The sequence below is a fragment of the Babylonia areolata genome, chromosome 9 (assembly GCF_041734735.1).
Source record: "Babylonia areolata isolate BAREFJ2019XMU chromosome 9, ASM4173473v1, whole genome shotgun sequence".
Classification (NCBI taxonomy): domain Eukaryota; kingdom Metazoa; phylum Mollusca; class Gastropoda; order Neogastropoda; family Buccinidae; genus Babylonia; species Babylonia areolata.
Window position 1 is genome coordinate 39,723,573 of NC_134884.1, and position 22,263 is coordinate 39,745,835.

The 22,263-nt window shown below is 42.7% G+C and overlaps 2 protein-coding genes across 2 annotated transcripts in view; both read right to left on the bottom strand.

The window, feature by feature from the left end:
* The window catches only part of LOC143285915 (uncharacterized), a 5,646-nt gene extending 485 nt beyond the window's left edge, over positions 1-5,161 (bottom strand). Inside the window, exons 1-4 of the mRNA XM_076593366.1 lie at positions 4,624-5,161; positions 3,640-3,805; positions 2,610-2,890; positions 1-2,152 (exon numbers count right to left, since the gene is read on the bottom strand). The exon at positions 1-2,152 is cut by the window's left edge and continues 485 nt beyond it. Of these exons, the coding sequence (XP_076449481.1) occupies positions 996-2,152; positions 2,610-2,890; positions 3,640-3,805; positions 4,624-5,161 (2,142 nt within the window). The 3' untranslated portion in view covers positions 1-995. The remainder of the gene's footprint in view (positions 2,153-2,609; positions 2,891-3,639; positions 3,806-4,623) is intronic.
* Positions 1-22,263, bottom strand: part of LOC143285439 (uncharacterized) — a 124,406-nt gene that overhangs the window by 10,995 nt on the left and 91,148 nt on the right. The gene's annotated exons all lie outside the window — the stretch shown is intronic.

Below are 22,263 nucleotides of genomic sequence, written 5' to 3' on the forward strand. Positions count from 1 at the left end.
TTTTGTGCATGTATGTATGTATGTGTGTGTGTGTGTGTGTTTGTAAGTATGTCACTATGTGTGTATGCATGCATGTGTAAGCATGTTGTTTCCACAGTGAGTGCATTTGACATGTCACATGATGGAGCATATTGCATGCTGCATAAACTTAATACAAGGTAGTCTCCCATTCAAATAAATGGTGAAAGGATTTAACAGTAAACAAAAACTTGGCTTAAAAAATAAACAAAAAGATTAAAAATAAACTTATGCTAAATAGTAGCTTCAGCTTCTCATGCAATGACACAAGTAGTTCAGCCAGCATATTTTAATACAGTTTTATAACAATAATAATAATTTTGACATTTCTTGAAATGGAAACGGATTTCTAAAAATAATGATGATAATAATAATAATATAAAAAAATAACAATAAAAATGCACTTACATTTTGATGCTTGAATCTTGTGAAGAGACAAATAAAAGCACTAACACAGCAGCTGTTCACACCACAACTGAATCAGAGGGAAGCACACTTTGACACCTTGAAATGGAAACTTTTTTTTTTAACAGCACAGCACATGTGAAGTGGTGTATATGGATCAGTACGCACACTTTGACACCTTGAAATGGAAACTTTTTTTTTTAACAGCACAGCACATGTGAAGTGGTGTATATGGATCAGTACACACACTTTGACACCTTGAAATAGAAACTTTTTTTAACAGCACAGCACATGTGAAGTGGTGTATATGGATCAGTACGCACACTTTGACACCTTGAAATAGAAACTTTTTTTTTTAACAGCACAGCACATGTGAAGTGGTGTATATGGATCAGTACGCACACTTTGACACCTTGAAATAGAAACTTTTTTTAACAGCACGTGAAGTGGTGTATATGGATCAGTACGCACACTTTGACACCTTGAAATAGAAACTTTTTTTAACAGCACGTGAAGTGGTGTATATGGATCAGTACGTACACATCCTTGAAACAGAAACTGAGCCTGGGGCCTTATTCTTCGGTGCGATCTTCTTGGGGAGGAGGGCACACAGTGTCTTTGTGTTCTTCTTTCACAAACTCCCTGATGGCTGTGTACAGGTAGTTCTGCCGAGTGTAGTCCAGCCCTGGAGGGGGCAGAGCAAGAGGCATGGCAGCAAGCCCCTGGTATCCTGCTGGCTTCACTAGCTGTCGACTCTGTTCTTCATCCAACAGACCAGATTTGAAGAACACAAAGCCAGGCCGCTCTGCACTAAATCTAAAATGTGCGCACTTTTTGATGCCCCTGAACTCAAAGCACGCAGGCTTCAAGTAGTTCTGCCAGTCATAGGTTGGCACAGTGACTGACCAGTCCTCCCTGCCGACAAGCTGTGGAATGTTCACACCGGACTCTGGGGTTGAGCTGCTGACAACCCGACACAGATCTTCCAGGCAGTGAACTGGGGTGCGACGGAAGCAGCGTTTCAGTAGGCCAAAACACCAATCTGGCGAAAACTTTGTATGCCCAGGAGGCATAAAGTTTACTGTGATACTGGTGTGGAGGCCCCGCATCACTCTCCAGGCACAATACCAGAGCACAAATTTGTTTTTGTTCTGGCCAGAACAGTTGTCACGATGCAGATCAACATGCATTTCACCGACAGCAAAGTTTTCAAAGAAGTGATGTAGGTAGCTGATCACTGCATTTGAACCTTTGCTGACGTTAACACTTTCGTCAATGAGGTAGTTAATTTGCTTTGGAAAACCTTCACAGCAGATCCCAAAAATACTGCATTTCCTTGGGGTGAGGAAATACATGGGACCTGGCTGATCTGGCCAACTGGGGTAGTGCACCTGCTGAGCAAAGTCAAAGGAGTAGTGCATTCTGATGTCCTTACTGTTGGGAACAGATGGGCCAAGGTTGGCAAATGCATGCTCTGTCACTGTTGCCTTTGAGCTAGCTACCATGTCCCGGTAGAGCTGTCGTTCAGCATCAACCTGACTCAGATGCTGCTGATGTTTTTCCATAAGGGCTTGTTTTTCTTCCAGGGTCAGGTTAGCTCCCCGAAAGATCTGTGTTGTGTTTTGCTGACACCGCCAACAAAGGTCAGTCAGAGGTCTGGTCACCACAATGAAAGGGCAGAGCTGCAGCCAGAGCTTCCTAAAAGTTGAGGCACTCACATGCCGATGACCTGAAACAAACCATCAGAATATAAAAAATTATGTTTTACACTATGTTTACATTTTTTCCCATTATTCATTTATGTCTGCTATACTACTTTCATAAAAAAAATCACATTACTTGTGATTTATGTACACAGTCTTACAATGCTATGGTTTGTTGTGCCATTCCTAGACCTAGTACAATGAAACATCAAAGGCATGTCACCAAAGGGTCATTTAAATCTGTCATTTAAATATATATACATATATATATATATATATATATATATATATATATATATATATATATATAATATACATATAATTATTGGTCCATAATGTTACAGTCTTGGTGTGCATGTTAAATAACAATAAGCCGACTTGTGTGTAATTACCTTAGTTGTAAAACTGTCCCATCTTTTTAATTTTTTTCATTCATAATTTTTTAGTTGTGGATTCAGAAATTCAGAAATTTTCAGTGCTGACCTGCATTCTGGCAACTTGCACGGTACAGCCTGAAGATGCCGCTTTTTGTCTCTGCTGACGGAAGCAACTGGATATCATCTCTCTTGAATCCAGGGACTCGACCAGGCAAACTGACAGCATGATGTTGAGCGTAGCCTTTAATGAAGTCAACAACACGTTCGGTGTCAGGGAGGGAGAGAGCCTTTGTGTTATTTTTTCTCCCACCAGACTTCAGGTTCCGTGGGACCAGTCCAAACTCCTTGTAGTGTTTGCAGAGTGTTTTCAGCTTCTGGTCACCAATACTGCAAACATATCAACAGGTTGCACTGTAAAAGTAGCTGAAGGGGAACATACTACACTGTCTTATGTTACAATAAAGCACACACACACACACACAGCTGATGAAGTCTGCCATATTTGCCAATAAAAATTTTCTGTATTATCAGAGATAATAATCGAGTTGTATTAAAATCAAAGGCATTCAAAATTGTTTACTCAGTCAGTGCACTGCTATTTGTTTTTGCAGTGATTAGTATACTTCAGCAATGTATTCAGTAAACTGCAGACAATTCAAAGTAAAAGATTAAAACTCCACTTCTCAATTTCTTAAAATGAGGGCTAACTTCAATTTCAAGGGGATGGGAAGGTAGTGGTAGTGGTGTATAGGTATGCCTATGGCAATGGTATAATGTTGTAAAGCATATTTTTCAATTTTTTTTTTCAAAATCATACAACAGTACAGTTGTAAAATGTGACAACTAACACTGCTGTCAGTGCAAAGTGATAACTGATTTCAATTTTCAGACTGGCAATGGTAAAGATGAAGATAATTTTTATTTATTTATGTATTTTCAATGTACTACAGTTCATGTGTAATAATTAATATATGACAAGCGACACTTGTGTCAGTGCAAGTGATAACTGATACATTACAGATTTAATTTAAAGTTATATGCAACATTTAATTAGATAGTTCACACTACTAACAGCAAAACAAATCTTGCCCAGTCTCCAGGAGTAATTAAAGCCCTGTAGGTGTCTTTGATCTTACCAAACAAGTTTGCAGAAAGTCTTGCTGCAGACAGATTTGCCCATCAAGATATATGAAGAACGGGATTTCTGGCGGTCCTTCTGCTCTTTCCGTCTGGTACACTCCGTTTTGTCACCAGTGCGGATGCACATTGCAACCATACCAATGACAAGGATGTCTTTTGCTTCTGCAACGCAGATGAGATAAATATGAAATTTGTTGATTTTAAAAAGTGTTATTCTGTCATTCAAAAAATTCAACTAATACCAAAAGCAATATATTATATGCGAGTGCATCAATTATGTTTGCACACATTTTTGTCATTGAACTACTAATACAACACACACACACACACACACACACACACACACACACACACACACACACACACACATTCTAAAACCTGAAATCACACAATGTGAACAGATGTTAAACTCAAATTAGTGAAAGACACACACATATACAGCACAGCAGAGTTAGTGCATACACACACATAATTATATAAAGATATATATGTAATTATTATGTATGTATGTGAAAACATTGTTGCTTTTTATCAATTTTAACATCACACAAAAACACCAGAACTCAAGGCACACACACACATACACAGATTTGTCGCTTTATTATGGCATATCCAAAAATCTCAACACATAGTTACACACACACACACACACACACACACACACACACACACACACACCAAGTGTTGTTGCTTTGTTATGACATCTAATTCAATGCACACTGAATACATGCACTCTGAGTATTTACTTTGTTATGACGTCTAAACTCTCAATGCATACACATACCATCATCAATGTGCATGTTCACCAACAGTAACACACACACACACACACACACACACACACACACACACACACACACTACATTTTTATTTTGCCATAAAACAAAAATTGTAAAAATAATAATAATAATAATAATAATAATAATAATAATAATTGTCTTATCAAGTGAAAAACACAAGTAAATCACATCACAACTTACCTCTACTCATGTCTTGGATTGACAGCTGAAATTCCACAATTTCATCTGGGGTGAATTGTGCAATGCACCCACTTCTATGGTCACCAGCCGTTTTTGAAGCAACTTTGATTTGCTTGCAATGACATGACCACTGATGTGCATTTGCAAGCATGGCAGGACTTGGGGCTCCGTTGCAGGCCACGTCGTCAGCACATTCAGCGGCTCCTACCACTTGAAATTTAATTTCATTGGTAGCACTGACTATCCCGACATTAGTAGGTGAACTTTTTGTCTCATCGGTTGTGTCGGAATCATCACTATCATCGCTGTTTTCACAATCGACCGTCGATTTGGCAAGGCCACGTGGTGGAACTAGGCCATCTCCACACTCTTCATCCGAGTCCTCATCCGAGTCCGACCAGTTTTCTACAGCATGATCAGCAGTGAAATAATCACTAATGAAGTCTTTCGCTGCATTTCTGTCCCTTCCATTTCCAAACAGATTGCTAGATTGGCAGGAATTCAGATAAGAAAGCAGAGCACGGTCCTCACGTTCCATCATTGAAAGCGTGGTTTGTTTGTTTGTGTTCGACCGGAAACTGGGTTTTCATAGCTTAGCCAATCAGCAAAGGTTTTACAACCACTATCACTTCATATCACCAACGCTTTGTTGTAGAATGCTTGCTGATTGGTCGAGAGTCTGGTTTTATTTACAACCAAACTTTGCTGTCTAAAGCATTCTGGTTGGTTTGTCAGTGGATATCTTACATCAAACCTAAAAATAGAAGCATCGAGCTTTCCACAAAGGTATGATGTGTGGGGGGCCCTGTCAAGTTTGCAGAAGAAGAATAGCGACCGCAAACTGGGCATTCGAGTGCCAGAAAAACTGCAAATTAAGCCATTTATTATGCTTTTTCGGATAAATCCAACCAGTATGTGGTAGATTAACCTCTTATGAAGTGATTTGTCCACAAAACTCAAAATCGTCAAATTTCACCTCAAACCCTTTAAGGCCTCGTTACTCGAAATGGGGTCGGCCGACTTATGGGTGATTCCGAGGAAACAGGTCACAAATGGTTAAAAAAGAAAAAAAAAACCCTGTTAGCTAATGCTCTTGCTTTTCCATAAAAAAAAAAGGTTATCCGGAAAAGTAGATTTCCCTGTATTTTCATCTAAAGTAGGAATCATCTAATGCTGAGAATCGCTTGTTTTGATTCTTTCTCTGACTAGCAAAACAGCAGCAGCAGCAGCAGCAGCAGCAGCAACAGCAGCAGCAGCAGCAAGTAGCAGCAGTAGCAGCAGCAGAGTGTTTAAACCGTTGAACTTTGAATCTGAGGGTCCTGGGAAAAGAGATTATTGCTGATTGGCACTGCTGCTATCTCTGTAGCCCTACCGTCCAGCCCTCACAGACAAACAGACAAGACATCTGTGCGCTGCAGACCAGACCATTCTCTCAAGTGGTTTCTGGCTCCATCCCCGGTGTCTGGAACTTGAGAGCTTCTTCCCTCGGCAGGGCAGTGAGGGGCTTCGCTCCACTCTCTGGCATCGTGATTGATTACGTCTGGGAAAAGGTTTCACATCTCTTTCTGGTTCTCGAAGATCTTCTTCTTCTCTTCCTCCTCCTCCTTCTTCATCCCCCATACTCTTGTTGTTGTTGTTCTCCTCCTTCCTCCTCCTCCTTCTTCTTCTCCCCTCCTCCTCTTCCTACTTATCCTCCTTCTTCTTCCTCCTCCACTTCTTCTTCTTCTTCGTCTTCCTCATCCACCTTCTTCTTCTTCTTCTCCCCCCTCCTCCTCCTCCTTCTCCTCCTCCTCCTTCTTCTTCTCCTCCTTCTTCTCCCCACTCCTCCTCCTTCTCCTCCTCCTCCTCCTCCTCCTCCTTCTTCTTCTTCTTCTTCTTCTTCTTCTTCTTCTTCTTCTTCTCCATTATCGTCTTCTTTCGTGGGCTGCAGCTCTCACTTCAGTCGTGTTTGAGTGAGCTTTTGCGTGCATGACTGCTTTTACTCCGTCACATAGCCGGCCGCACTCCAATTTCGGGGATATGCATGCTCGGTACGTCCTTGTTCCCATGAGCTATCGAACGCTGACATGGATTTCCGGATGTTTAACCATGCGCATTAATCATGATCTTCTGCATGCGTGGGGGTTAATGCACTAGTAGGTCTGCACGTGATGACCTCGGAAATCGAAAAAAAACAACAACCAACCAACCAAACAAACAAACAAAAAAACAACAACAAATAAAAAACCCACTCTTAACCAACCAGGAGCCAGTGGGGACTCAGCGCCTTGTGGGTCATCCATCTCCACTTTTTGAGATAGTCGTTATCCATCAATCCATTAATCAATTAACTTTAATGTATAAAAAAACAACAACCCCAAAACACCCCAAAAAACCAAAAAAAAACCAAACCCAACCAAACAAACAAACAAAAAAAACCAAAACAAAAAAAAACAAAACAAAAACAACAGCAACAACAAAAACCAAAAAACAAAAACAAAAAAACAAAACCAAAAAAAAAACAAAAAAACAAACAAAAAACACACAAAAAAAACCCAAGGAAAATTGTGTTCTGGTTGACTGGACAGAATGAAGTATTACAATATTACTTGCACAATCTTAATGACATCGCACACTGACAGCATAAGAGAGAACTCCAAAAATGTCAGGGTTTTTTTCCCCCCTCTTTTTCACATCTCTCTCCTCCAACCTCCTCTTCCTCCTCCTCCGCTCCTGCCCCCACCTGATCCTCACCTCCGCTCTCTCTCCCCTACCCCTAGTCGCCCTCTCTCCTTCCCTCTCTTTCTCTTTACCACCACCCCCGGCCACCCCCTCCCCGTAGCCCCGCAGGTCCCATTTTTTTTTCTTCACCATCTCTCGCAACCTCACTCATACCCAATCCGCTCACATTTCAACATCTAACCAGACGAAATAAATCAATAATGCGCCCATTTTGACTCTTCTTTCAAAAAAAAAAAAAAAAAAGTAAGACCCATTTTTCTACATAACAGACCCCCCTTGTCAATACTGTGGTCAAATCTGAATCTTTTATGTCAAAATGAATTGAAGCCCTGTAAGCAGCGTTCTTTACTGTTGTCGGATTCCTCGAGCTTGTCTGGTGACAAGATAGAAGATAATGGATAGACTATACTAATTCTTATAAAGACAGTGCCCCGAAGAATGTCCAGGCTCAAAACCATTCCAAATCGGTGAATGTGTTATGTTATTTTATGTACTTTATCCACCAAATTCTTATTGATCGTTGATAATAATTATGTTAAAGCCTCTATCTCTCTCCAAGCCACTGATATATATATATATATATATATATATATATATATATATTACATTTGTTATGGCTGTGATGTGCTTGTATATCCATGTACACCCCTTCATGAGTTATGGCCTAATAATAAATAAATCATCCACATTCGCATTCTGGTTAAATAAAATTTCGTTTCGTTTCGTTTCCCTTCCCTTCCTTTGTCCCTATCATGTCTCCATGTTTGTCTCTCTGAGTCTGTCTATCACCGTGCCTGTCTTTCTCATTGTTCTTAGCTCTTATTTGTTCTTTTCTCTCTTGCACTCTTGCTTTTTCTCCCGACTCCACCCGTCCTCGTCTTTGTTCTATAATGATTAACATGCACATATAGTATTTGTGTAATCATGTTCCGCGTGTATTTATTTCGTACATTTCGCTTTCGTGAATACCTGGTTCCTTTTTTCCCCCATTTGTTTTTTACCAAGAGGGCCAGAAAAAACAAACAAACACAATTCCTTTACTGTCTTGAAGTGATATTCGTTTCGTTTCGTTTCTTTTCTATTCGTTGGGTGAAATCATAGGAAACAAAGCTAGGATACCATTAGATAAGCCGTGCTGCAGGCACATTGAAAGATAACTGGGTGTTGATGGCAATGAGAAGCATGGTGTAATCCGCCTGCATTATTTAAACAAAACAAACAAAAAGAAAGTCCGAATTTCCTCGAGCCTTGCTTGAAAAAGACCTTTTAAGGTTAAGGTTTAGGTTATGGTGTAATCCGCCTGCATTATTTAAACAAACAAACAAACAAAAAAAAGGTCCGAATTTCCTCGACCCTTGCTTGAAAAGGACCTTTTAAGGTTAAGGTTTAGGTTATGGTGAAATCCGCCTGCATTATTTAAACAAACAAACAAACAAAAAAAAAGGTCCGAATTTCCTCGACCCTTGCTTGAAAAGGACCTTTTAAGGTTAAGGTTTAGGTTATGGCTAAAAAGTCCCATAGCCGTTTATGGTCATCGGGGCTGTGAATTCATATCCACTGTGTCCAAGGCTCGGCTTAGGAAGTTAGTTCCCAATCTTCTCTTTCCCGCTGTTTTAACCTCCACAAACCCCAAAGTCAGGCACTCATTTCCCACCTGGCTGGAGTGAGGAAAATCAGGAGTAAAGTCATTCGGATGAGACGATAAACCGAGGTCCCGTGAGTAGTATGCACTTAGCGCACGTAAAAGAACCCACGGCAACAAAAGGGTTGTTCCTGGCAAAATTCTGAAGAAAAATCCGCTTCGATAGGAAAACCAAATAAAACTGCACGCAGGAAATAAAGAAAAAAAAGGGGGATGGCGCTGTAGTATAGCGACGCGATCTCCCTGGGGAGAGCAGCCCGAATTCCACACAGAGAAATGTGTTGTGATAAAAAAGAAATACAAATACAAATACAAAGTGATTTCCAAAGGACACAACACCATGACGAAACGGGGCCTCGAACCCCGGTCACTGGTGAACACTGTGTCGGAAGTCCAACACATAAAGTGTTTTGACACGACGTCTCCAAAAGTAAGACACCCCCTAAAAAAGAAAAAGAAAAAAAGGAAAAAAGGAAGAAAAAGTGAAAAAAATGAAAGAAAGAGAAAAAAAGAGAAAAAAAATGAAAAAGAAGAAGAAGAAGAAGAAGAAGAAGAAGAAGAAGAAGAAGAAAAAGAGAACCCCACCCTAAACAAACCCAGACGCAAATCAGGCACAAGGATAATGACGAACAGAAAGAATATTGGGGGAGTGGAGAAGAATCTGTTTCATCTATACCATATGCGCTGCCTGCATTGCAGAATAATCGCAAACAGATAGAGAAGATTGTGGTGTTTTACATCAATGCCAGAAACCTGAAAGAAAAAGAAGGAAAGAAGAAAAAAAACAACAAAACCCACACGTCTTGACATCAGAAAAATGTACAGGGAAAAAAAAAGTTCCAGCTCCATGCAGACAGGCGGAAACAACGACTGCTTTATTTGTATCACACGTTGCGTCAGTGAACCATTAGTGACATGCCTAGGGCTGCTCCTATTTCTCTCGGGAAGTTTGTCAAGGTCTGATCAGCACATTGGGTGTATTTCTCCGTTATTTTCTGTTTTAAGCAGACGTTGTGTTGCGTATATGGATTAGTCCGCACGCTTTGACAACACGTTGAAACTAAAAATGAAGCTGGATAACAAAACGAAACAAACAAACAAAAAACCACACACACACAAAATCAACAACTAGACAGCAATATTCGTTAAAATACTCAGGCCCACAAGAAATTCCGAGGACACCATTCAGTGTTCACACACAGATTATTGTACTTAGGTGTAGAGCTTGTGGAGAGCGAGAAGAGCGAGTGAGTAAAGGAGAGAGAGAATGAGAGAAAGAGAGAGAGAGAAAGGGAGAGACAGAGAGAGAGAGAGAGAGAGAGAGAGAGAGAGAGAGTATATACCATGCTTCTCTTTCAGTCAATATGATTTTGTGTGAAACCATCATGTATGTGTAATATATGTTGCATGGCCTTGTAAGTGTTCAAACATGCCATTGGGAAGAAGACAGATTAAAAAAATATGAGAGAAAAAGATTTTTTTTAAAAGAAAGAAAAAAGACAACAGAAAGGAGAAAAATGATAATGGAAGGAACAAAACAAAACAAAAAAAAAACAGAGAGAGAAAAAAAACGAAAAAAAGGAAAAGAAAGAAAAGAAAGAAAGAAAAAAAGAAAACGAGAAGGAACCTTCCAGGGATGCTGAAACTATCCTGTTCATCTGCAGAACTTTTACGCATCCCCTGATTTCTCCTTAAAAAGAAGAGAGAGAGAGAGAAAAAAAAAAAGAAAAAGAAAAAGAAAAACCAACAAAAAACCAAACAAAAAACCAAACAAACAAACAACAAAAAAACAAAACAAAACAAAACCAAACCCAACAACAAAGAAACAAACAAACAACCAAAAAACAACAAGACAGCAACATCCTTGTGCCGATTTATTTATTTATTTATTATTTTTTTTTAAACTTTGGCATCAATACACGGAGGTGCTGTTCAGGCATTAGACTTCCTTGTGGCCCAGTGTTCACCAGTGATTAGGACTCGAGTTCCCGTTTCCGCATGCTGTTAGGTCCTTGAGGAAAGGCACTTCCTTCTGATTTCTGGCACTCTGCCCAGGCGGAACGTAGTACTTGAGACTGGCTGAGGAAGGTTTGTAAATAGCGGAAGGAGAGGATTGGGTTGGCTGGGGAAGGAAGGTTTATAAATGGAGAGGATTGGGTTGGCTGGGGAAGGAAGGTTTATAAATGGAGAGGATTGGGTTGGCTGGGGAAGGAAGGTTTATAAATGGAGAGGATTGGGCTGGCTGGGGAAGGAAGGTTTATAAATGGAGAGGATTGGGTTGGCTGGGGAAGGAAGGTTTATAAATGGAGAGCATTGGGTTGGCTGGGGAAGGAAGGTTTATAAGGAGAGGATTGGGTTGGCTGGGGAAGGAAGGTTTATAAGGAGAGGATTGGTTTGGCTGGGGAAGGAAGGTTTATAAACGGAGGATTGGGTTGGCTGGGGAAGGAAGCTTTATAAATGGAGGCTTGGGTTGGCTGGGGAAGGAAGGTTTATAAATGGAGAGGATTGGGTTGGCTGGGGAAGAAAGGTTTATAATGGAGGCTTGGGTTGGCTGGGAAAGGAAGGTTTATAAGGAGAGGATTGGGCTGGCTGGGGAAGGAAGGTTTATAACTGGAGAGGATTGGGTTGGCTGGGAAAGGAAGGTTTATAAGGAGAGGATTGGGTTGGCTGGGAAAGGAAGGTTTATAAATGGAGGATTGGGTTGGCTGGGGAAGGAAGGTTTACAAATGGAGAGGATTGGGCTGGCTGGGGAAGGAAGGTTTATAAATGGAGAGGATTGGGCTGGCTGGGGAAGGAAGGTTTATAAATGGAGAGGATTGGGCTGGCTGGGAAAGGAAGGTTTATAACTGGAGAGGATTGGGCTGGCTGGGGAAGGAAGGTTTATAGATGGAGAGGATTGGGTTGGCTGGGAAAGGAAGGTTTATAAATGGAGGATTGGGTTGGCTGGGGAAGGAAGGTTTATAAATGGAGAGGATTAGGTTGGCTGGGGAAGGAAGGTTTATAAATGCAGGATTGGGTTGGCTGGGAAAGGAAGGTTTATAAATGGAGAGGATTGTGTTGGCTGGGGAAGGAAGGTTTATAAATGGAGGATTGGGATGGCTGGGGAAGGAAGGTTTATAAATGGAGAGGATTGGGTTGGCTGGGGAAAGAAGGTTTATAATGGAGAGGATTGGGTTGGCTGGGAAAGGAAGGTTTATAACTGGAGGATTGGGTTGGCTGGGGAAGGAAGGTTTATAAATGGAGAGGATTGGGTTGGCTGGGGAAGGAAGGTTTATAATGGAGAGGATTGGGTTGGCTGGGAAGGAAGGTTTATAAATGGAGGATTGGGTTGGCTGGGGAAGGAAGGTTTATAAATGGAGAGGATTGGGTTGGCTGGGGAAGGAAGGTTTATAAATGGAGGATTGGGTTGGCTGGGGAAGGAAGGTTTATAAATGGAGAGGATTGGGTTGGCTGGGGAAGGAAGGTTTATAAATGGAGGATTGGGCTGGCTGGGGAAGGAAAGTTTATGAGGAGAGGATTGGGTTGGTTGGGGAAGGAAGGTTTATAAATGGAGGATTGGGTTGGCTGGGGAAGGAAGGTTTATAAATGGAGAGGATTGGGTTGGCTGGGGAAGGAAGGTTTATAAATGGAGAGGATTGGGTTGGCTGGGAAAGGAAGGTTTATAAATGGAGGATTGGGTTGGCTGGGGGAGGAAGGTTTATAAATGAAGAGGATTGGGTTGGCTGGGAAAGGAAGGTTTATAAATGGAGGATTGGGTTGGCTGGGGAAGGAAGGTTTATAAATGGAGAGGATTGGGTTGGCTGGGGAAGGAAGGTTTATAACTGGAGAGGATTGGGTTGGCTGGGGAAGGAAGGCTTATAAATGGAGGATTGGGTTGGCTGGGAAAGGAAGGTTTATAAATGGAGAGGATTGGGCTGGCTGGGGAAGGAAGGTTTATAACTGGAGAGGATTGGGTTGGCTGGGGAAGGAAGGTTTATAACTGGAGAGGATTGGGTTGGCTGGGGAAGGAAGGTTTATAAATGGAGGATTGGGTTGGCTGGGAAAGGAAGGTTTATAAATGGAGAGGATTGGGCTGGCTGGGGAAGGAAGGTTTATAAATGGAGGATTGGGTTGGCTGGGGAAGGAAGGTTTATAAATGGAGGATTGGGTTGGCTGGGGAAGGAAGGTTTATAAACGGAGGATTGGGTTGGCTGGGGAAGGAAGGTTTATAAATGGAGGATTGGGTTGGCTGGGGAAGGAAGGTTTATAAATGGAGGATTGGGTTGGCTGGGGAAGGAAGGTTTATAAACGGAGGATTGGGTTGGCTGGGGAAGGAAGGTTTATAAATGGAGGATTGGGTTGGCTGGGGAAGAAAGGTTTATAATGGAGGATTGGGTTGGCTGGGGAAGGAAGGTTTATAAATGGAGGATTGGGTTGGCTGGGGAAGGAAGGTTTATAAATGGAGGATTGGGTTGGCTGGGGAAGGAAGGTTTATAAATGGTTGAAGGAGTGGATTGGGTTGGCTGGGGAAGGAAGGTTTATAAATGGAGGATTGGGTTGGCTGGGGAAGGAAGGTTTATAAATGGAGGATTGGGTTGGCTGGGGAAAAAAGGTTTATAAATGGAGGATTGGGTTGGCTGGGGAAAGAAGGTTTATAAATGAAGAGGATTGGGTTGGCTGGGGAAGGAAGGTTTATAAATGGAGGATTGGGTTGGCTGGGGAAGGAAGGCTTATAAATGGAGGATTGAGTTGGCTGGGGTAAAAAGGTTTATAAATGGAGGATTGGGTTGGCTGGGGAAGGAAGGTTTATAAATGGAGGATTGGGCTGGCTGGGGAAGGAAGGTTTATAAATGGAGGATTGGGTTGGCTGGGGAAGGAAGGTTTATTAATGGAGAGGATTGGTTTGCCTGGGGAAGGAAGGTTTATAAATGGTTGAAGGAGAGGATTGGGTTGGCTGGGGAAGGAAGGTTTATAAATGGAGGATTGGGTTGGCTGGGGAAGGAAGGTTTATTAATGGAGAGGATTGGTTTGCCTGGGGAAGGAAGGTTTATAAACGGCGGAAGGAGTGGATTGGGTTCTGGAGCCCGAGACACAGTGGAAAATAATCATCTGCCCCGATGGTGGTAAAGGGCTACATGTCCTGTGACTTTTTTTTCCAGTACGAAAAGTATCCATTGATGGCTTTCCTAAACTCAAACTCTTGCTGCAAATGGTTAATATGTCAAATCAGAACATAACCAGAGACGAAGATAGTTAAGGTTACAAAGTGACATATACAAGAAAGTATTATCGACTCTGCAAAGAACTAATCTTGTAAATGGGAGGAGTGTATGTTAGAAGTTCAACAGATGTTTCGAGCTTTAGCGTTCACCATTAGCGGAGTGGCTGGTTGATGGAAATGCAGTTTTGTAAATTGCAATTTTGTAAATTGCATTTGTCATGACAAGGACAATTCGATACAGGGAAGGAGGGGTGTGGGCATGGGGATTAAAGGAGAGATGATTACAATGTTTCTCAGTGGAAGGGGTGACAGCAGGATATCGTATGTGTGGATAGGACTGCGGGAGGGTTGCGAGCCCACGATAATAGCTCGCAATCTCAAGAAATCGTGGGGTTGCGAGAAATCGTGGTCTTTCCCCTCCCACGTTTTCTTTTCATTGCGAGAAATCGTGGGGGTTTGGGGGGGGGGGGGGGGGGGGGTTTGAGTGGGGGGAGAGGGGGGCGGGTGGGGCGAGGGGAAGGGGCTGGGGGGGGGGGGGTGCCCCCATATTTCGTTCAAAAATATTTCTATATCTTGATAGAAGAAGTCAGCTAGACGGATCGCGGGCAAACAAGGTGGAACTTATACACACTCTACACACTCTCGCCCCCTCTCCCCCTCCCCGCCCCCGCCCCCGCCCCCGCCCCCGCCACTCCCCCCACAGGCTTTCCCCTTTCCTGCACTGAGACGGACACGACATAGGCGCCAGAATCACCAGACACTGTGCTGCAGATGCCAGGGCACGGTGACACGTGGCGGCAGCTGGGAGATGTCGGCCACATGGGCACAGCACAGCACAGCACAGCGCAGCGCAGCACAGCACAGCACAGCACAGCGCAGCACAGCACGGTACAGCACAATACAGTACAGCACAGCACAGCACAGCACAGCACGGTACAGCACAATACAGTACAGCACAGCACGGAAATCGGTGAAGTTACGTTCTGCTGCGGGTACCTGCAACCCCCCCCCCCCCTCCCAACCCCCCACCCCCACACCCCTACAAAAATAAAAGCAGCACCCAGTGGAAGAAGCCACAACAAAGACTCGTGCAGTGCCAGAAACAACGCACCACGCTCTTTTCTTTCACGCGGTTGCCAATGAATGTTAAAAGGTCGGAACACAACGCAATATACGAAAGCGTGTTTCATTTTGCGAAAAAAAAAAAAAAAAAAAAAAAAAAAAAAAAAAATCGTCACCGCTTGTTGATTTCAATACGGTTAACTGTAGTCAGAGTAAAAACCGACGACGAACTGCAGACACAGCAGAACGGACAGAAGGATCCCAGTTGCAGAGACTCAGGCGTTTGACAGACACACAGGCGACAGTCCTGAAGGGATCTGGTGAACAGTTCGTCAATGCTGCGTTCCAGTGACTCTTCACAGAATTACTGGTGAAGACTCAGAAGAAGAAGACTCACAAGAAGAAGAAGAAGAAGAAGAAGAAGAAGAAGAAGGAAAAGAAAAAGAAAAAGAAGAAGAAGAAAGAAGAAGAAGAAGAAGAAGAAGAAGTTCGAAGAGACAGACAGACGGACACACAGACAGACAGATATACAGAAAGAGTTCGGCGAGATGGGTCAGAGAAGGTAGAGATATTGGTCTTGTTTACAAAAATGTAGTAGACAGGGGAAAGGCTGAAATGTGCTTTGGATAACTAAAGGGATAAAGAAAAGGAGGAGGATAAGCAGGAAGAGAAAGAGGAAGAGGAGGAGGAGGAGGAGAAGAAGAAGAAGAAGAAGAAGAAGAACCAGAACCAGAACCAGAACCAGTACCAGAACCAGAACACGAACCAGAACCAGAACACGAACAAGACAAAAAACACAGTGGAAACCGGTAAACACTTCTGAGAGTGAAACGTCAGCTCTAACTGCAGTTGGAAAAATAAAAAAAAAGTTTTACACTGATTTTCCCCCTTGTTCCAATCACCTCAGGTGCGAGAGCACAAGCAAGAGAAAGAAACATAGCAAACAGCAGGAACACACAGAAAATGCGGAATTCTGTGTTCGTGCCAGGTAGTGCCAGAAACGAATATGACATGTCTGATAATGCCAGAAAAAGAATGGCATGTTTGGATCATGTCCTGAACAGAATGCAACATGTTAGGATAGTGCCAGAAAAACAATACAAATGTTAGTTTATAGTGCCAGAAACGGAATATAACTTGTTTGAATAGTGCCAGAAAGGCAAAGAATATAACTTACTGGGATAGTACCAGAAAAGATTATGATATAACATGTATGGATAGTACAAGAAACGGAACCACCCGGGCATGTTTGAATAGTGATAGAAAAAGTATATAATTAGTTAGTACATTGCCAGAAAAGAATACAACATGTTAAGATGGTGCCAGAAAAGTATATGATACTTTTAGGTAATGCACGAAATTAGCATAACCAACTTGAAAAGAATATAACATGATAGGACAGTGCCAATAAAGTCTGTATCAAACTGTCAGTTTAGTGCCAGAACAGAATAGAACACATTAGGCTAGTACGAGACACCGAAATTAAAACTATAGAATATATTTTGATGGGAAGACAGCGAAAACCAAAAAAAAAACTAAACAGCTGTGCTCAGTTCAAACTAGAAAACGCGCTAAGCTTCTACTAGTTTTCGCCTCAGTACACATGGGGGTCCTCCTATTCACATACAACCACCACAGATTCCAGATCCAGTTCCAGTTTCAGTTTCAAGCAGGCGTCAAAGTCTGCGGACTGTTCTTTTGTCGGCTGCATTACAACTGCTGAAAACAAGGTGTGGAGATGACCTCTGACCCGACGCACTGGGGGTTTGGCCTTGAGAGCCTATAATAGGTATTATAAAACATTAAACTAAAATTAAAAAACAACAACAACAATAATAAACAAATAAGTAAAATATAATGGAATCGAAAGATACAAAGAAGGTATTTGACTGAAACGTAATGATAATATCAATTACAATGGGCCACGTTCAGCGAACTTGTGCACACACCCATACACTCGTACATGCTCAAATAAGCGTGCACACGAGCACACACATGAAGTCACAGACACAGACATACAGACACACAAACACAAACACACACACACGCGCACGCACAGATACACAGACACAGACACACAGACAGGCACAGACACAGACCCCCCCCCCACCACACACAGACACACAGACACACACAGACACAGAGAGAAAGAGAGAGAGAGAGAGAGAGAGAGAGAGAGAGAGAGAGAGAGAGAGAGAGAGAGAGAGACAGACAGACAGACAGACAGACAGAGAGATACGAAACACACACACACACACACACACACACACGCGCGCGCACGCACACACACACACACACAAGAACACAAGACCACAGACACCAGTTTAAAGTCTCACAGGCAACCAGACCCAACCCTGCTGTTACACGTGGTGAGACTGAAACCGGATTCACAGAACCCGATTGTTAGCCACATAAATGTTGGAGAAAAAAAAAAAAAAAAAAAAAGCATTAGAAAAAAGAAAACAACAACAACAACAAAAACATAATGGATCTGTCTGCATCCCTCGGGTTGGAAAAAAAAGGGGTGGGGGGTGGGGGGGGGGGGGGGGATTGGAGGAAGACCACACACGGAGCGCGGATGTCTAGAGGGAATAGTATTCCAGACTTTTATTATTTTATTTTATAATGCGGTTTCCACTAGCCGCTTAATCATTGACAGGTTTCACCAGCCGACAGCCTGCACAGTTTTCTTCTTGGGAGGGTGTGTGTGTGTGTGTGTGTGTGTGTGTGTGTGTGTGTGTGTGTGTGTGTGTGTGTGTGTGTGTGTGTGTGTGGGAGGTGGGGGGTGGGGGGCTAGGGGGGAGCATAATGAAATCAGTGATGCTGCATTTCCGGCAAACAGCCGATGTTATGCGCTGAAGTAAACCATACTACTTATGCAGCTGTTATAATGTGGGTTTTTTAAATTTATTATTATTATTTTTTTTTTACCGTCTATGTCTAAAATCTGTCTTTATGACGTGAGGCGTTTTGAGCAGGGTTGGTACTGGATAGCGCGCCATAGAAAAGTTATTAATTATTATTATTATTATTATTATTATTATTGTTGTTGTTGTTGTTGTTGTTGTTGCTAGTAGTAGTAGTAGTAGTATCATTACTACTACTACTACTATCATTATTATCATCATTATCATCATCATCATTATCATTGTTATTACTCTTATTATTGTTATTATTACTATAATATCATTATTAGTATTACTATTATCACTACTATTGTTGTTGTAACTATCATTATTATTATCAATTAACACCACGTTCTTTCACGTGTACGTTTTTTTTTTCCAACCATGAAGAACTCACAGCTTTCCTTTATACACTGTAAAGTCTCAGGCTGAAACAACGATTTTTTTTTTCCAAGTGCTTTTTTTAATTCATTTTTTATTCAAGCAGTTCATAGAGCACATGTTCCTGAAACGTCCGTTTATGTATACAACGGCAGAACAGTGTTACACTTTACGCCACTTGCATAGTTCCAGTAGTCTTTTGATGCTTTTAACATTGTATCAAAGTGTCCCTGCTTTCTTCTTCTTCTTCTTTCCAGTTCTTTTTCTTCTTCTTTGTCCTCCTCGTTCGTGCGTTGCAACTCCCATGCTCTCTCGTATGTACACGAGTGGGCTTTTATGTGTATGACCGTTTTTACCCCGCCATGTAGGCAGCCATACTTCGTTTTCGGGGGTGTGCATGGAGGGTATGTTTTTTTGTTTGTTTGTTTCCACAGCCCACCAAACACTGACCTTTAAGGTGCGAATTTGATCTTCTGCTTGTATATACACACAAAGGGGTCTCAGGCACGAACAGGTCTGCACATATTATGTTGACCTGGTAGATCGGGGGAAAAAAAAAATCTCCACCCTTTAACCCACTAGTCGCCAGCTAACCGAGATTCGAACCCGGGACACTCATATTGAAAGTCCAACGCTTTAGCCACTCGGCATATAGCCTGATTTGATGAGTTGGTCCTTAACTTTTCATGAGGTCTGTAGAAATGGTGAATTCAATTTTGAAGAAAGAATGCAGAGGCAGCTGCGCGCAATCTCAATCTTTCAACCTGCCACATTATCAGGACTAACTAACTAACTAACTAGTTAGCAGCCACAGTTGTCAGTGAGGAAACTGCCAGACACTGGTGGGAGTGAGTAGGGGTGGAGGTGGGGGTGGGGGCTGGAGATGGAGGGCCTCAGTGAGGGATAGGGGAGCAGGTTACCCAGTAAACCACAGCACGGAGATGGCATGTGCTTCTTGGCAGGTTCTGCGTAAACCATGCTGCTGAAGTGAGAGAGAGAGAGAGAGAGAGAGAGAGAGAGAGAGAGAGAGAGGGGTGAGAGAGACAGAGAGCAAGAGAGAGAGAGAGAGAGAGAGAGAGAGAGAGAGAGGTGACGGGGAGAGAGAGAGAGAGCGAGAACGAGAGAGAGAGGTGAGAGGAGAGAGCGATAACGAGAGAGAGAGGTGAGGGGAGAGAGCGAGGTGAGGAGAGAGAGCGAGAACGAGAGAGAGAGAGAGGGGTGAGGAGAGAGAGCGAGAACGAGAGAGAGAGAGGGGTGAGGAGAGAGAGCTAGAACGAGAGAGAGAGAGGGGTGAGGAGAGAGAGCGAGAACGAGAGAGAGAGGTGAGGAGAGAGAGCGAGAACAAGAGAGAGAGGTAAGGAGAGAGAGCGAGAACGAGAGAGAGAGGTAAGGAGAGAGAGCGAGAACGAGAGAGAGAGGTGAGGAGAGAGAGCGAGAACAAGAGAGAGAGGTAAGGAGAGAGAGCGAGAACGAGAGAGAGAGGTGAGGAGAGAGAGCGAGAACGAGAGAGAGAGGTGAGGAGAGAGAGCGAGAACGAGAGAGAGAGGTGAGGAGAGAGGAGAGGAGAGAGAGCGAGAACGAGAGAGAGAGGTGAGGAGAGAGAGCGAGAACGAGAGAGAGAGAGGTGAGGAGAGAGAGCGAGAACGAGAGAGAGAGAGGTGAGGAGAGAGAGCGAGAACGAGAGAGAGAGAGGTGAGGAGAGAGAGCGAGAACGTGAGAGAGAGGTGAGGAGAGAGCGAGAGAGAGAGAGAGAGAGAGAGAGAAGAGAAAGAAATATACAGAGATACAGAGAAAGACAGACGGACAGACAGACAGAGACAGAGAGAGACACACACACAGAGACAGAGTCAGAGACTGATACAGTAAGCTAAGAGAGAGAGAAATAATTAGAAAGACACACAGACAGACAGACAGACAGACAGAGAAAGAGAGAGAAAGAGGGGTGGTGGTGGTGGTAGAGACAGATACAGACATACACAGTGAAAGGGACGGACTAACAGTCAAACATACTGACAGACAGAGAATGAAACAGAGAAAAAGACAGGAGTACAGAGACATAACCAGAGAGACACAGACAAACAGAACCCTCCCCCTCCGCCCCTTCACCCCTATCCTCCTCCCCGCCCACACACACACACACACGCCTTCCCCTTCCACCCCACTCCACTCCCATGTGAGAACAAACAGCGCAGCGGAGCATGAAGGGAGGGAGGGAAAGCCTTCTCCGACAGTGCCAGATGTCTCCTCCAACAGAGACACACAATGTCTCGAGACGCCTGGAAGAAGGGGGGGTCACTGCACCTTGTACCACATTTTTACACGTTTGTTTTGTGTGTGTGTGTGTGTGTGTGTGTGTGAGAGTGGGTGTGTGTATGGGTGTGTGTATGGGTGGTGTGTGTGTGTGTGTGTGTGTGTGTGTGTGTGTGTGTGTGTGTGTGTGTGTGTGTGTGTGTGTGTGTTTGGAAATGTTTGTTCTGGGCATGAAAAGATTACTTTGCAGCAACCCTCCATACTCCAATAGGAGTGAAAGGATGATTAAAACTTGAAACTTGTGTGTGTGTGTGTGTGTGTGTGTGTGTGTGTGTGTGTGTGTGTGTGTGTGTGTGTGTGTGTGTGTGTGTGTATTTGGAAATGTTTGTTCTGGGCATGAAAAGATTACTTTGCAGTAATCCGCCATACTCTAATAGTAGTGAAAGGATAATTAAAACTTGAAACTTGTGTGTGTGTGTGTGTGTGTGTGTGTGTGTGTGTGTGTGTGTGTGTGTGTGTGTGTGTGAGTGTGTGTGTGTGTGTGTGTGTGTGTGTGTGTGTGTGTGTGTGTGTGTGAAAATTCCCGTTCCGCTTCTGGGACTCGAACCCGATGACATGACACTCGCTTCCTCGTCGGGCTCATTACCACCACTGGGCCACTATCGCTCCATCGGACAGCCCTGCCACAGTTTTGACCTCCTCCTTGAAGTGCACACATGCTCGACGATCGAAAGATGCACACACGTTGAAGATTCCGTAATAATCAATCACTCTCGGCTTCCTTGAGGGGACGATTAAAGGCTGAGAAAAAAGGTGAGGTAATCAAAAGTTCAAGCAAGCCAAGTACAGACTTCACAAAAAGTTAAGAATCACTTCATAAAAGCAGGATTGGTTTTTTTTTTTTTTATAAAATGTTAACCACAAAATCGAGAGATGATTTAAAACGTACATGTACAGACTTCACAAACAGTTAAGAATCGCTTCATAAAAGCAGGTATGATTTTTCATAAAATGCTAACAAAGAAACAAAAAACAAAAAACAAAAACAAAAACAAAACAAAAAACAAACAAACAAAAATCGAGAGATGATTTATAACGAATCACTTCATAAGAGCAGGTATGATTTTTTCATAAAATGTTAACAACCCCCCCCCCCCCCCCCCCAAAAAAAAAAAAAAAAAAAAATCGAGCGATGATTTAAAACGTACATGTACAGACTTCACACAAAAACCCCCCAACTAACTACCACTGCATAAAAGCAGGTATGTTTTCCATGAAAATCAATGCTCACAAAAAAATCGACAGATGATGACTGAAATTATGCAGGCTGCTGTCAGGCAACTGTTAACTTCTCAAATAAAACAACGAACAGCTGTTTCAGGCACAGATGCACCATTATCTAGCTTAAAAATATGCGTTTGAAAAAAAAAAAAATCGGATGTTTCACACAAATATTTATAGTTATTGAATGGTATATA